General features: G+C 45.0%; 1 protein-coding gene across 1 annotated transcript; it reads right to left on the reverse strand.

Annotated features, from left to right (window-relative positions):
• Positions 1-2,178: 2,178 nt before the first annotated feature.
• Positions 2,179-15,569, reverse strand: NARS1 (asparaginyl-tRNA synthetase 1). Its single transcript, XM_080571938.1, has 15 exons — positions 15,417-15,569; positions 13,813-13,895; positions 13,535-13,600; positions 13,340-13,432; positions 12,818-12,907; positions 12,016-12,094; positions 10,759-10,829; positions 10,412-10,498; positions 7,830-8,051; positions 7,231-7,430; positions 6,651-6,786; positions 5,510-5,623; positions 4,771-4,902; positions 4,079-4,210; positions 2,179-3,507 (listed from the first exon to the last, which is right to left on the reverse strand). Exons 1-15 carry the CDS (start codon positions 15,457-15,459, stop codon positions 3,376-3,378), a joined length of 1,680 nt encoding a protein of 559 aa, XP_080428064.1. The 5' UTR covers positions 15,460-15,569; the 3' UTR covers positions 2,179-3,375.
• Positions 15,570-16,854: the final 1,285 nt, after the last annotated feature.

Below are 16,854 nucleotides of genomic sequence, written 5' to 3' on the forward strand. Positions count from 1 at the left end.
GGGAGCGGCGGGGCCGCGCTTCGGGCCGGGTTCAGCTCGGCGCCCTCCCCGGCGGCCTGGGAGGGGAGCGAGCGGGGAGAGACCCCGCGTCTGCCGGGCCCCCGGGAGGGCTGCGAGGGCTGCCTGAGGGACGCCGGGTGAGCCCCGGCCCTGACCAACTACTGCCCGAGGAGACGGCGTCGGGACGCGGGCGCGCGATAGCGGTGGCGGAGCTGCCAGCGGGAGGCCGGAAGGGCGGCGGAGCCGCTGCCCGCAGCCCCGTTCAGCCGTTACCAAACCAGGTACCGGCCCGCCTGGAAAGCCCTGGAGGGGAAACGAACACGCGATTGAGCGCGACATCCAAGTTCTAATCGCGTCTTTTACACTCTTCTGCAGCTTTGTTTACCCTTTCTAATAAGTATGAAATTAAGCACCGCTGTGTTCCCAGCACCTGAGGTGCCTTTCTGAAAATTCTTGTTAGCGGCCACAACCTTGCGGGGCTTGCAATCTTCATGGAAAGTCGCAGTGAAGTTTAACAGAGCAAAGGTTTGTCTGAAGCAGCCCTTCCATACGGCCACCTTCCCGTGAGCTAGGCTTCGGGGGCAGCCAGAGGAATTACCCCTTGCCCCCCACCAAGAGCTTCACACAGGCCCTTGCTGACCTCCAGGACCCTTTCCAGGGAAAGCAAGGTGGCTTGCCCAGCACCTCTGCAGCACGAGCAGATTGGGAAAGCGCACAGCACTGTTACGGTTGACTCGAGGGCATCCTTCATCTCGGTCACCTTTTAAGCTCCTTATCTGGGCTGCCTCTACCACGAGCTCCCTGCAAGTCCTCCCACCTTCCCCTGGCAGCGCCCCTGACATTTTAAGGCTTTTAACCTTGCAAAGCAGCTCATCCCTTCCGGTTTAAGGGGCGGAAAACTGCCCTGCCAACAAGAATTTTTCTAGTAGTATCTTTTCCCAACCTTTCTCTGCCCTTATCACTACAGCCATTTGAAGGATTTTGTTAGTTTTTGATAAAACTCCGTATATGCTCACAAATTTCTACACATCCTGCACCACAGAAGCCTCTTGAGCATCTCAACACAAGAGCAATTATAAAAACAACAAAAGAATCAAAACAAACAAACCCACAAACAATAAAAGCCCAAAGGGTAGGATTACTATTTGGTAGCACGTTCAACATTTGAACAGGGGACTTTTCCTATAGCTCGCTGTTAATGTGTTGTCACATGCATCAGTTTAGGAGTAGGAAATACCTTTTGTTTTCTTGCAGTCAAGCTTGTTCATATTTCCCTTCTTCCTCTGGTTTATATACTTAACACATTGCAACAAATACTCCAAATCACAGGAAATTTATGGTTGACCACACCTTTTCAGGTACTTCAGAGAATAATTTAATTGCTAAGTTCAGACAAAGAACAAAGGCATAAATAAAAAGAGTAGGGCAAATGTGAGAAACAGAGCTGAGGCACGTCACTGTATGAGAAGCAGCTCTTAAAATCTGTTGTCTTTTTCTGTCAGAAAAAGACTAGGCCACAGAAAGACTGAGAAAGTCAGTGAAAAATGTGAATTCAAAGAGGTGTGGATAAGAAAAACCATCCTAGCAACGCTTATTTCTTAGAGTACCTTTCATTCATCCTCTTCAAAGGGCAACCCTGCAGGTCAGCAGGCCTCAGCAGTCCCCAGGAAACCCAGACAGTGTCGGGTCTAAAAGCTCTGGAAGCAACCTCGATCCTTCCCACCGAATCAGTTGGTGTGACAGAGACCAACTCTGCTTACAAACCCGGCCCCACTTCAGCACGCCCAGGACAAGCACCGTCAGACGCCTCAGCGACCACAGCAACCAAAGTCCCAGCCCACTCCCACTGGAGGTGCTGCCTCTGCAGCTAGTTATCCAGCACCACGTCTCTCATTTATTCTCGGGACAATATTTCTACTGGGTATCCCAGAAAGTTTATCCAAACTATTAAAAAAAATCATGACTTTAAGTTAATAGGTATTTAGCTTGAAAAAAGCAAATTTTGTTTTAAAGCACATGTATCCACTGCACTTGAAAATTTACTTTTCCTGCTTTCCCCCCCAGTGATTGTCTCTACCAGGATAGAATATTTTAAGCAAGTAAGCTACAAAGGCCAAGTGAAGGTAAAGAAACAGACATCACAGGTCAAGAACTACTGTCCTACACACCAACTTACGCTGACATAATTTATTGGCTGCTGATTTAGACCAGTTTGTATATTTAACATGCAAGGTGAAGAAAAAAGCCTTTTATTACAAAAATACGGATATCGCACAGCTCAACATGAATGGCAAATCCAGATAAAGTCTCGGTGCAAGTAGCCAGTGATGCACCTACAGATTTTCTTCTTCCTAGTAAAAGGGCTCGCATTTATGGATAAAAAGGATACAGATGGATGATTCAACACATTAAATATTTACTTAATTCTATTTGATAACCTGAATACAGCCAGAAAGTCTGCTAAGATGCAGCAGGACAAGAGTACACCAAGCTAGCAAGGCAACTGTTCTACCGTGAAAACATCCTTTAGCATGAAGTGGGAAAGCACTGCTCAAATTACAGTTCACCAAGAGAGGACAGTAATTCAGTCAGCACACAATGCTGAAACCCAATTATATTTCAAAGCTAGTTTCTTTGGGTCTTCGGTTAGTCACTTCTTGTCTAAAACAGATGGAATAACCTTCGTTTCAAAGGCACCACAAACACTCCGGTGTCTCTAAGCACATCCCCTCCTACTGTAATGCAGCTTATGCTGGGAGTGCACGGTCCCACCGTAGCACTCCATCCGCGGGCATCAGGAAAAAGTATCGAAGCATACCTCACTATCAGTCTTATAGTTTTTAATTAATAGAATTAATAGTAAATAATTTGGGAGAAAAAAAAGTCTCTTTCAGTAGAATTTAGTGCTCAATACTACATAGCTTACAACTGAATAAACTCAAACAGAACTTCCATTAAAAGCAGTAAGAGCTAAAAAAAGCACAGCACAATTATTCTCCATTTTTATATTTTGTTGAGCCATTTAGAAGACATTTCTTCATATCACTCTCAGTGGTCAGGATTTTGGAATTTTAAAAGCTTGAACTGATTTCTCCAAAAGAAACCACAAGAGAAAAAAAATCTAGAACACCAGCTTAGGATTTTTGTTTTATGTTGACTTGAGAGCATAAATACACCTAACATTATTTTTCTAAGAATTCTTCCAGTTAATTAGTAGCATTTTCCTTAAAAAAAGGGTTTTCTCACACACTAAATTAATTAATGTATGAACAACAGGTTGCAGTAAGTCTTGTTCTCAGACGGGCTGTAGTAGAGTGTATCGTTCTTTTCCAAGCATCTGTTGCTTGATTTTCTTGACGTTTGTCACAAGGATGGCTATGGTTTGCAGCGCTGGACAAAGCGTGGATAGAGACAGACATCTCGGATATGGTGCCTATTCAGAATCCAGGTCAGGAACCGCTCTAATCCCAAACCATATCCACCGTGAGGACAGGTACCATATTTTCTCTGTGAAATTAAAATCACAGAGAAGATATTAACCCTTCGCTTGTTAAGAAAAAAACAAACCAAAGCCATATTCTGAACGAATGAGAAGGAATACGGACTATGCTCTCCTCAGAGAAGATATTTGTGTTTTGTTCCCTGGGGCAATGTAAGGACTAGAAGAGAAAAAAGGAAGCTGAAAGATGAGGTCTTAATGATTTTTTTTTTTTTTTTCTCTCCAAACTCATCCTTTTCTCTTCTCCTTGCAGAGCTAGCTATTCCAGTCTGGAAAGACCAACCCATCTTTATCTAACAAGGGCTTCACAAAGGTAGCACACTGTGGAAGACATTACAAGGGGAATATACCTGCCCAGACCAGTTTAATGAAGGCAATCTGGTATGGGCAGCATGCACTGTAGCAAACAAAAGCAATTTAACAGAATGGAAACTATTATCCATTGCATTTTGCCAGTGGTTAAACGACCATCTACTTTTGGTCACGGAAAATGAATGCAATTTAGACTGCATCATTTTAGAAGCAGTTTAAGAAAATTCAAATGTCTGACAAGCAGCACACTGAATCTGTTTTACATACCTGATCGGTGTACCAGTAATACGGCGTGGGATCAATGCCCTCTCTCTTATAGCCTTCCAGTAGCTCCTCACTGTCCCAAATACGCATAGAGCCTCCAACAATTTCACCAACATTAGGCATCAACACATCAACCTACAACACACGAGATCAAACTATTACAGTTAAGCTGCCCTCAAAAAGATGAAGCCCAAACTTAAAACATAACATGTTTTACCATTAATATTAACTCTCCATGACAGAAGGAGAGAAGGCAATTCCTTCCAGAGCCAATTTATACATGGAAGAAACCAGCTGACTAGGATCTCTGACTTAGTCTTTAACACTCTTCGTGACACCAAACTGTTACACCACAAAAACAGTCCTAAAAACCACCACTCTTCCTGGCTGCTAGACAGCTAGTTTTTAGATAATAGTCCCCAAGAGGTCACAGAAATATTGTCATTAGACTAGAACCAACCAAAGGTCATTGAAAAGCATGATCACTGTGATCTAATGACATTTTTTAAGCACTTCAGTGTTGCTTCATTTGTTTCTACAGTATCAACAAGTCATGCCAAGAAAGGCCCCAGACAAATTCTGGTATGGAATTCTCCAAGGTTTTCCTGTAGTACTCATTCATTTCATGCTCATTCACAGAGACATTCCCACTCTATTTAGAAGCCTGTACACCACTATGTAAAACACCAACTTACAGATTCAGTAAGACGGGAATCGTCATGACAGCGCTGCATATAGAAAGACTTTATCTCTGCAGGAAATCGGCACAACAAGATTGGCTCATTAATGGAGTCTGTCATCAGTCTCTCAGGAGCTTCAGGAATATCCTAGGGTTAAAGAGAGCCCTATTAATATTTAAAACCAAGAACACTCCAAAACCTCAAGGCCCACAACACATCAGGCAAGACACAGACAAAGACACTTTCAGACCACACATATCTAAGCATTCAACCTCATGTACCTACATTTTTAAAACAAACGTCTTAGAACAACTCAAGAAACTATATTTATATTCAAAAACATACAGGTCAGAAAAAAACTGTTTAACAGTCTACACGACATTTCACACAGGCAACTAGGCAAACCTTGAACCTGAAACAAACTTTCCACACAACTAACAAACACTGAAGAGCTTCATTTCCTCTTCCCCCAAGTTGTTTTCCACAAACCTTAAGACCAAGAACCACAGATGGGTCAGGGTGGGCAGGGAGCCCCATGTGTTCCTGGTTCCCACCCCCCAGCCCAACAGGGCCCCCCCAAGCAGGGTGCCCAGCCCCACGTGCAGGCGGCTGCTGGAGACCTCCACGAGGTCTCTGATCCCAAACACAATGGGATCATGGTCCAAACGCATTGCTCTTCAAGGAACTCACGTACCCTTAGTGGAGGACTGTGGGATTTTGGTTTTAATTTCTAAGGAGACTCAGAAAGACTTACTTCCCCAAACTCGTAATAAGTACCATCTTCCTTCTTCACATCATGTTCCTTTAACCACTCAATTGCTTCAGCATAGTTCATTCGTCGGAAAGGACGTTTGGGAGGCTTGAAGCCCTGTAAATAAGAGTAGACATCAAAATGCTTGGAAGGGTATCATTTTTAAAGATTCATTTTTCCAGTCGATCAGCAAGTCCTCTTCCACACTCAGAGCACACACGCTACCCTTTGCAGGTTGTGTATCAACTATTGCTTAAAAAGCTCAGAAGTACTGAAAAGCTGGAACCCAGCAAAACCATCTTCCAAGTCCAGTGCAGTTCACAGAACAGATGCTGAAAATGACAGCAGAAGAGAGGAGAGGAAGCATTTTCAGAGCTCTTTCCTTTTCCGTATGAATTAATTACACATGTAGGTGCTTCAGACTCAACAGTTTGCAGAAATTCCACATGCAGTGCCACAAAAGAACATTTTTGCTTCTTTGTGCATCAGACTGCTGCAGAATTTGCCTTTGTGACAAGCCCACAGGGCAGGTTGTGCTTCCGTTACTTTGGACCTCCTGCCCATCTCAGTTCAAACTGAAAATGGAACCTTCCAGTACTCATCAGGAAACCAGGTCAAAATGACAGGGATGAGAGAATCTATACGTGCTCTGAGAGAAAAGTTAGTGAAGGAGATAAGATGCCTTTAAGAGACTGCTAACTTTCTATGCAAAGGCAGCAGGAGACAAAGGGTCTCTAGCAAATGAAGATAGCTTTATAGAGCTGCACCTTCCAGCACAGGGAGTAAAATGCCAGGGTTGTTTCATTGCTCCCTTACGCTCAATCTGCGAGTACCAGCTGATCAATTTTATGAGCTCTAGGACAGAGGTTTTTATTCTACGGGTACAGTACACATTACGATAAATCCCAGCACGCTGCTGGCTCCTAGACCTTACTAGCAGGTAACGTCTTCCTCTGCAGCCCCCCAGCTCCTGGAAGAATCGTTACCAGCCTCACAGCATTTTCACTCTTTGATGTCATTTAATATTCTTACTTAAGTAAGCAGAACTCATTGCCATGCCTTGTCTTTCCCAGATGAACATGTTCATCAGGAAAGGTACGCTGCAGACCGTGTCTACTCAAGATTGCCCCACACTGCTGCTTACCGGGTTTAGCTCAAACAGTAAGCTTGATGCAGGTGATGCCAAGACTCTGTCAACTACATCACAAACCAAGTTCTCCAGACGGTCCAACAAGTCCTCAAAAGTTATAAAGGGACATTCAGCTTCAATATGAGTGTACCTGAAAAAACAGGTCATGACATTACAAAACCACACTCAAGCAACAAATCTATAGCTATGAAAAAAACTCTTAAGAAAAAACATGAAACCCACTTTTGTCCTGTTTTTCAACTCTCCCACTTCTACACTGCAAAGGAAATAAGGTTCTTAAAATACAAAAAAAGGAAGGAAAACAACAGTATGAACTGTTTATTCTAAAAACACAAAGCTTCCTAAAACCGTATCAGCTCTGTTTTGAGCAAATCCCCCTTCACTGAACATCAAATATGACCAGCTGGACGTTCACTGATACGAGGAGTTACCTCCAAATACACTTTTGATCAGCTGTTCCATAGTAGCATTACGCTGTCTTCTCGCTGTATATTGTCATCGAACCACCAGCTACTCCCCTTGTTTTAAAAATTCACTTATACATAAACAATAGAGAAGTATACTCTCTCCATACTCTGCCAAGTGTCTGCGTGTCCTGGATTGCTCAGCTCTGTATGACTGAGCAATACAGAAAACATCTCCTAATGCTGGAATGCAGGTCTCCAGATAGAGCTGGGACGATTGTGTTAGGTACGCCTCTTCTCCAAAATAATCCAGCTTGAACAGGGTTGAACCTCCTTCCACCTGCGTCTGGACTAAAGTTGGTGGTGTGACCTGTTAAAGAACAAGAGAGTCATTACTTGAGTGAAGAATTAAGGACAGTGACAACAACATGTTACAGCAGTGAGGTAAGGCACGCTCTTCCAGAATCCCACCTACAAAACTTTCGTAGCTATGGCTACAAGTACTTCTTCCTGATATCCTTCAGCACCCTGAAAGGAGGTATGCAGGCTGTTTGTGAATCATGCTGTAACACTTACCTCAGAAATGTCTACACAACGTTGAGATCTATGTCTATGAAAGTGATCACACAGTAGTTTCCTAAGAAACAGATTTTTCCCCCCCCAACAATTCAAGTCAATCAGAAAGTCTGTACAGGTTTGCCCAGAAAAAGATAGCCTTGAAGTAAGGAAATTAGAGTAGTCACTTACCAACAAGGGCAAATATACTTACTTCATAATATCCATTGGCAAAGAAGTGATCCCTGAAGGCCTGTACCACCATGGAGCGCACCTTGAAGATTTTGGACATATTCTCGCCTCGAATCATCATGTGCCTGTTGTTAAGTTGCACGTCAACCTCCGAATCCTCATTGAGGAGATTGTCAGCCCCTCCTGCTGGGGCCAGACCTATAAGCTCCCAGTAGTCGCAGTTCAGCTCGTGGCCTCCTGGAGCCTGCCAATTTAAAAGTGAAACGAAACTTTCAGAAGTCTGCTTTTCACTCCCTGGACGTCACCGTCTGGCTGTGGCAGAGATGTCAATCTCGTTTAAACAAAAGACACTAAAATCTTTCTAACTGCAGTATTATCAGTAACTGCCCTGTAACCCAGTCATACCAGCCTTGAAAATGCTGTTTGTAACCCACCACAAGTCTGTCAGACTCGATGTGAATGGGACTGAGTACTATTGCCAAATAATCAGAGCCTTCCAGATACGTTCTGTTGAAGTGTAACATATCAGAGACGGTTGGGTTTATTCAGCTGGAAGGACAAAACGCTAAACAGAAGGAAACTACTTGCTACTTTGAATTATTTCATGGGTGGTTATAGAAGAAATGGAGCAAAAGGACAAATGTCTTAAGTTGCAGGAAAAAGATTTCAGTTAGCTATAAGAAAATTCTTCACAAAGGTCACAAGGAGAGAATGGACCTCACTGACTGTGTAATCTCTTCGGAGATGTTCATAAACACACTTGGGCAAGCCTGCAGTATGATATTCAATGGATTTTGTTCTTCCTACTGTTTGAGCCACATTCCCCTTCCATTCTGGTGGCAAACTTCAAAGAAGTCCCTTAGATTACGCCAGAGGAAGAACTAGCTCACTACAGGTACTTGTGAGTTCATCTGTCAGAGACGCCCGAGCCAGCTTTCCAGAAGGCAGCATTTCACCACGACATGAAAACAGCAGGTTCGTGCTGGCCAGGTCCCCTCTGCTACCTGCTGCGATAAGCAAGCCGAGGGGCCAGAGGGGCCAGGGCTCCGTCCTGGCTGCCTGCACTGCCGGCCTCACCAGCTCCCCCGTGTGGGTCACAGCAGGCTTCTGTCCTTCTTATATTTACAGCAGTTTCAGGGTATAAATGCCGATTTACAAAGTCTAATTAACAGATTTTAACAAATCTGATGATTTTGTGCACTAAAGGCATTCTCTTGCTGTGATGAGACACAAAACCAAAGTGTTTTCAGTGTACAAAACATTCTGAGCAGTCGCGTACAAACAAGTAATTTAGTTACCAAATTGCGTGAAAGCTGTTTAAAAGAAGTGTTTGATCCCTGTTTACCTGCACTTGTTTTTAGACTTCACAGTAGTATAAGCTGTGAAGAAAAGGAAATGATACTGATTTCTGATAGGCAAACGCACCAGGCAATGGGCTCGTGTTTAACTGAGCTTGGCTCTGTGACCTTCGGAAGATCTCTTGGGGATAGGACCCGAGTAACAGGGCAAACTAGAACCATTCAGCTTATCCACGTTTCGTTAGCAAAACACGCTGGTAATGGCCGACAGCGCACTGCTTAAAAGTGAACTGAATTCTCTACAAAGCACCACAGAAGGTTAACACTCTGCCCTTATTTTACACTCTGCCGGCAGCCACAGTGAGGGGACTACTTTGCTCAGGTATTGTCTAACACATCTCAGAAACACTGTTTGAAGCAATATAACATCACTTCAGGATGCGATTCTGTTCGGATATATTTCTTCTCTTGTCTTCCTGGAGTCAGCACACTCGATAGACCAGACAATAGAGTGCCGATCCACAGAGAGAACCAACTCTCACTGCACAGTCAATGACAATTATGAATATGTATCTAAAGGAAGGGGTAAACTTGAAAGTTTCTTTGCTGCCTTCAGTCTGAATCCTTTTTATGGACTATGCCTTATGCATAGCTACTTAACATGGCATTAGCTCTAACTCTATATTCAATCCATCTTCCAAACAGCAACAGTTTTTAGATCTAGATTGGAATGAGAGAGGGACAAGGCATAAGCGGCATGGTATTTTGAAAGCTACCTGCCCAGCCAGTAATCTGAGACCACCGCTGCAAAGCGCTACAAAAAAAGTTATAGCAAACTGCCTAGCTCATACACCCACCACGTGTTGGAAGACAAGTAAATGTCCTTATACAGTGAACAATACGGTGAAGAGTCAACAAACTCAACTCAGTAGAAGAGAATTAACCCTGAGTTCTTAACCTCACAAAACAAAAAGTGAAAAACCTCATTCATTACCCCTGTTAAGGAAAATAAAACTATTTATTTAATATAATTTTCCACTGTTATATTTTAGGAAGTATCTATGTGACGTATCAGGGGAAAATTGTTTCAGGCAGAAGTTAAGTGAGAAGAGCCATACGGTTCACATGGCACACAACAAAATGCGGGTGACAGCGGCAACTTTGGGATGTTTGTTCTTTTTCCTAGAACAAATTCCCCCTGAAATCATTCAATAATTATTTCTACCTCTGCTTTTCCTCTCATCGGGAAAATGATAAACTGTTGAAAAGGAGGACCGAAACACACAGCACTATCCAGCTCCCCTACCTGCTTGCCTTCAGGAACAAGGTTCAGCACACCATACACTGCAACACTGCTCTCTGTGGAGAGAATTAGCCCGTTGTAACACTGACACTACAGAGAGAGAAAGAAAGAGACACAGTTATGGTAATTTTTAATTTTTGGTTTACCTATCTACATCTCCTATTGGAGGCACAGACAAGATAACTAGAGCTCACATTGACAAAGAACTAGCATCAGGAGACTGAATTTAACAAAAATACAACATAATCAGTAGATTTAGGGGAACTTCCTATTGTTTACATAGAAGACAGACGAAGTATGAACACCTCATTTATTTAATGAGGGAACTGAATTAAATCATCACAACTTACCAGTTCATCTGAAAGGACACACTGAAGAAAACCTGTGCCATCTCTCAAAACAACGAACATCAAATTTTTTCCTGGTTAGAAAGAGAAGAAAAAAAATACAGGCTCAGACGTATTCACCCGATCCATTTGAACAAACCCACCCCCAAGAAACATTACCCACTGATGTGCCGATTATTAACGAAGGACCATGATCACATCTTTCCATTAAAGAAAAAACAAACATGCAAAGATGTTCTGAGAAAACACCGAAGCATTAGCTCGATCACAGAAACATCAAGAGCACTGCCTGCTCCAGCCTCAGCACAGCTGGGATTGCACTGCCATGCCACGACCTCAGGCAGGCTCCGGCCCAGGGGGGCCCAGAGGCCCCTTTAACAGCAATGCAGAACGCACAGGCCCACTTTATGCCTGAAGTGGATACAGTGACATCACCTCCACCCACATCTCCGCAAAAGCATCTGATTAAAACATTGATTTTCTATAAAATGCTCATGATATTCAGATCCATAACTGCTTGGTCAAGTCCTACAGTGACAATCTGAACAAGTGCTCTCTGTGAAGTCAGACTCAGCCTTGCCATGCACTTCCAGAGTTGTTTGGCAGAAGAACACAGGAAGCAGCCTGCGTTTTTCAGGCTTTGTGCTAGGAAGTTTGGCATAAGCCTGTCACTCCCCAGCGAACGCCACCTTGCGAACCAGAGTTCGAGAAGCATTTGAACAATTCTCTCAGACACATGACCTGTTTTTTTATTTTTTTTTGGGTGGTCCTTTGGGGACCCAGGAGTTGGACTCGATGATCCTTTTGGGTCCCTTCCAACTCAGATATTCTATGATTCTAACTAAAATACCGGTCAGTTTGAAAGCAAGTATTACTTGTTAAACTGCTAAAAGAAGGTATGTTACTTTATGAAACTTTAAAGAAAATTCTCACTCACTGATTTTGCTATGAGCGGATGCTATCTAGCTCCTCAGTCTCTACGATTAGTGTAAGAAACAAGTCTTTTGAAGAAATTCTGTAGGACTGGCCTCCAAATCAAACATCTCAAAAGTTTTCAACTAAGAAATGTCTACATCCTCATACATTGTACAGAATTTGTTAGTGTTGTACTGATCAGTGTGATACACCAAATCTAAGTGATGAGCTAAAAATTTAAGACTAGATGCTGTCTGATTCATTAAATGTCTGAATGTTGATGGCTACTTGGTTTGTTCCATCTCCCTGCATAGGCTCAATAAGCTTTAAGTGCTCGTGACTTACCTTGCCTACGTAACCTGTGAATCCAGCCAAAAATCTTTACTCTCTTGCCTCTATAAGCCTCCAGAGCACCAATCTTTACCTGTAAAGCAGGGAATAAAAGCAATCAAAAATAGGAATATAACTCACCATTTAGATGGTGTTTTCCACACAATTACACAAGTAATTTTGAAAGGGATCGTGCTTCAGGCAGTTAAACACTAACAGTGTGCGCTGGTTTGAAAGCGACAAGGATTTAAACCCAGCTGGACCTGGCTGCCCCTTTCACAAAGGGGAACCACGAGAGTGCCTTGCTCTAATCAGATCCATTTTCTACACATGTACATAGAAACCCCTTCTGTCCAAAACCCCACCACACTGCAGCACACATCTGCTTACTAAGTTAAGGACTGCATCGAATCACCAAATCCAGCAGGACTCTACAAACAGCCAGGTAAGAACTGCTATAGGTGTGTCACTGACTTAAATTACGTCCTCTGACCAGCAGGGTATCTTCATCCTCCACCACTACAATAACCAACCAAAGCAAAACTCACAAACTTTTCCAAACGGTTTCCATATGGTATCTGCCAGCAAACACTGACAGAGAAAAGTCTGGTGCATGAACCAAGAAGGTTTAGATACCCACCAATGCATTAATATATTGACTTCGGTCTTTCTGGAGTACACAGATAACCAGAAAAACAAAAGTACATTTAGTGACAGCAACTGGACAGTGGCCTTCAACAGCTGTCAGAACCACAATGCAGAGAGACAGCCTTTGTGCAGACAACATGCTGGAAACCAGGCACTGGACCTTACTCACACATTTTGGCTCTGGAAGACTGGGATCATTCTTGATAACAACTTTCTTAGCTTCCTCCAGGTTCTTCTCTCTTCTCAAGAGATCTTCTGCCTGGTTTAGGGGAAAAAATAAGTATTAAATAACTGTGGCCACGCTTTATAAGAGTCTCACTCTTTATAATTACCGGGGACTACAATGTACACTTACAGACAGACGTCATAAAAAGCCTTGTTGTTACCCTGCTGGGGCTTGGCCTGCCCTGATTTAAGACCAGGACGAGAAACAATGCACAGAAGCATTTCTCATTTTTCCCCAAAGTCCAAAGGCAATAGATTGCCATCATTCAAAACTCACACAGTTTCAGTCATTGCTTGTCCTAATCTAAACAAAGACAAGCTGTAAATAACAAATGTAAAACATACGGTACAGATGAAGAACAAACTAAAGGTTTATGGGGCGTAGGAAACAACACCAACACTGCTTAATATTTTTGGAAAAGAAACAAGGCATGCTTCCTCCAGCTTAGCACCATCCGCAACCTACCTCTTTCTTCTCCTTAGCCTCATTCTTCATTTGTTCCCTGTGCCACAGTTTTTTGACATTTTTCATCTGTGACTTTGAAATAATGGCCCATCTCTAAACCAAACCAAGGAGAAAGCAGAAGATAGAAGATTACATTTGTGTCACTTCACACAAAGGAGTATTAAAATAATTTCTGTTGGGAAGGTGTTACAGCACCTCATTTTCCTTTTGCGAATCCACGTAAATAGTAGGAAACGGTTCCTTTCCTGCTGTCATCAGAGCCTTAAAAGTGGGGAGGGAAAAAAGACAGAATCAACAACACCACAGGTGAACTGAAGTAATCCCATTAAAGGGACCGAGCAGGCAATCTACTTCTGACATTTTGGTCGGAGCTGCAACAGCAGCTATAAAATTTACATTTAGGAATACACGGCCAATCACTTGACCTAAAGCAGTTCACGCGCTTCAGAACAGCACACGTTCTCTGCAGTTACCTTTAAGACAGTTTTGAATGGTTTCTTCTGTGTCCCATCGCCAGTGGAATCACTGCCCTCTCGTTCAGAAACATACAGCTCTTCTGTAAGACATGACAAATATAGGCAGTTACTCAAAAAAAAGTATCAACTATGGAAATACACAGGAAGAAACTGGACACACACAAAAGATATAAAATGTTCGTGGTTATCAGCAGTGATAAACCTTCAGAAACAATCACTTGGTCGCACAAGTAAGAGCCCGTTAGTATTTTCCACGTTAAAAATCATTCCACGCAGAAAATGCATTACGTTGAGGCCTTAAGGACTCCCAAAGTACCGGACTCTTGGAAGCCCCTGGCTGCACACCAGGGGCCAAGAAGGAAGCAGCTTTCTTTGGACATAACGTCTAGGCAAGCAGGCAGATAATATGCTGAGAAAAGTCAGACAATTCAACCCAGCATTTAGCTCATGCATAGCCAAGAAATGAGTCACAAATTATAAGAACAGAAGATACTTCGTCTTTTTTCTAGTGCCCAAACGGACGCAAAGGCCAGAGGATAAGGCCTGCACGGCCCAGAGCCTTCCACGCACGGCCACTGCTCCTGCCCAGGTGCTCCCACCCCACGCCCCGACTGCTAAAACATGGACCTTTTTCTGTAACGCGATTTGGTTTCGATTTCCAGGGATCAGAGCACATTACACCTCTGTCTGACCGCACGGCCATTACAAAACCCTGGTTTCCCGTATCAGCATTCCCGTCCTGCGTTCAGAGCACCCCTTCGCCTTCTCCACTCCCCTCACCTCAACAGGCGGGCAGGGGGAGCCGCCAGGGCTGCGGGCTGGGCCACACACGTAAATACAAATATATATACACACATGTACCTGCGTATGTATAAGTATTTATAGGTATGAACTGATGTATAACCACCCGCACATGTATCGGTATGTCCATACGTGCACACGCTCCGTTCTTTGCCACCCTTGCACAGCTAACAGCCAGAAATGCAGCAAAATTCGTGTGTGCAGTACTTTCCTTACAGGAAAACGCAACGCTTTCTTGTTGTTGTTTTCTTTTTACTCAAGTCATTCAGAACAACTGCACTCTCTGCAGAGGACGGACGGGCCTGTTAGGAGCAGCACACACACACAGGCAGCACACGCAGCCACGGTACAGGCGCTGGAGGCGTTTGGCTTGTGCTCAGCAGAAGGCCCCGCACGCGGCGCGGAACTGACTCATTTTAGCTTTTAACAGGCGAATTCTTGGGAAACGGCAGCGCCGGGCGCCCACCCGGGCTCGGCACCGCCGCCTCACCGCCCCGACGGCCGCCGGGACCCTCCCGCACGGCAGCTGCGGGTGACCCCGGGCCGGGCCGGGCCCCGCCCGCGCCCCCCGCGCTCTCCCCGTTGCCCCCAGGCCCGGCGGGGCCCGCTGCGAGCCGCCCGGCCGCCCCCATCCCGGCCCGGCCCGGCCCCAGGGCGCGGAGCCGGCCCGCGAGGCCCCGGCGGGGCGCGGCCGCCGCCATCTTCTGCCCGCGGCGAGGGCCGAGGGGCCGCGGGGCCGCCCCGCCCCGCCCCGCACGCCCCCCCCGGGCCGCAGGAGGCCGCCCGGCCCCGCGCCTCACCCAGGGCGAGCGCCGCCGTCCTGCCGATCACTTCCCCCGCCATGGCCGCGCTGCCGCAGCGCTACGGAAGCGGCAGCCCCGCGCTTCCGCCGCCTTGCATCAGCCGGCCCCGCCCGGCCCGGCCCCGCCCCGCCCCGCCCCTGCGTGGAGCCGCGGGGCCGGGGCCCTGTCCCGGGCAGGGCGGGCCGCAGGGAGGTGCGGGGCGGGCGGAGCCGCGCTCCTGTCAGCGGGGCCCGCGTCCGGGCGCAGCGGCAGGGCCGTAGCGGAGCCCCGGCGGCTCCCCCTGCCCGCCAGGCCGCACTCCTGTGCTGGGCGGGTGCCGCAGCCCCGGCCCAGGCTGCCCAGAGAGGGGCTGGGGGCTGCTCGGGGAGGTCTCCAGCAGCCGCCTGCACGTGGGGCTGGGCACCCTGCTCGGGGCCCTGCCGGGCCGGGGGGCAGTGAGCCTGCGACGTGTCCCCATGACACGTTACAGCTACCGCCATTTCATATCTAAACTCCTCTCACACTCCCATTGTTACCCATATACTTACTAGAAGAGAAGCTGAAAACTTTCGTATATTTATCTTCACTATATTTTTGCAATGTACATCCTGTTGAACAAGAACTGCATACCATGCTTTTTACTATAAAACCATTTCAGTAATCAGCCTCAGACCATGAGTGAAAAGTAAATAAAAGCAACACGTTTATATATCTCAAGAGTGAAAGTATGTGCAAACACAAAAAGACTCATAAAGAAATACTTTTTACATTGTAAGAATGGTATTTATTCACTAACAATTGATAAGTGTTTCATATAAAAACAACTGGTTACCTATTGGCGACTGCTGTATCTAAAACAGAAATGCACAAACTGACAGTTCGAAGGGCAGCTCTGCAGAGATTAAATACGCCTGTTCATAAATACGCTGTATAAGCACGTAGCCACAAATATTCTGCACAGCTGGAAAGACAGAGAAACAAGTGAGAAAACAAAATCTGGTAACTGTTGACTCAGATTTCTTCATTCCATGGAAAATCAAGGAATTAGTTCTGAAAGGAACAATGGCATATCACTTATACTGACAATATGGAAAGAAAAGTCTCTCAATTTAATGCAGCAAGCTGTAGTCAACCATTCAAGAAATCAAAATGAACAAAAATGACATCTATAAGTGTCAGAATACCCAATAAAGTCGGATGCTGACTAAAGTTTGTCACCAGATATTTCTTAATCTCAGCTGCGCAAGCTCAGATGACAGTATCTATGACTCTCTCAAAAGTCTGATCATCTAATATGACATTATCATTGTACAATTTAATGAAATGGCGCACACAAAGTAACTGCTACTTAGCAGTTTGTTTTCAAAGACATAACATGAAATGTAGCTGCAATTTTATGTAAAGAAAAGTTGCAATTCCAGGCATGGAATTATAATGCCAGTTTTCATACTCTAAC

This window comes from Anser brachyrhynchus (assembly GCF_964034855.1).
Source record: "Anser brachyrhynchus genome assembly, chromosome: W".
NCBI classification, from domain to species: domain Eukaryota; kingdom Metazoa; phylum Chordata; class Aves; order Anseriformes; family Anatidae; genus Anser; species Anser brachyrhynchus.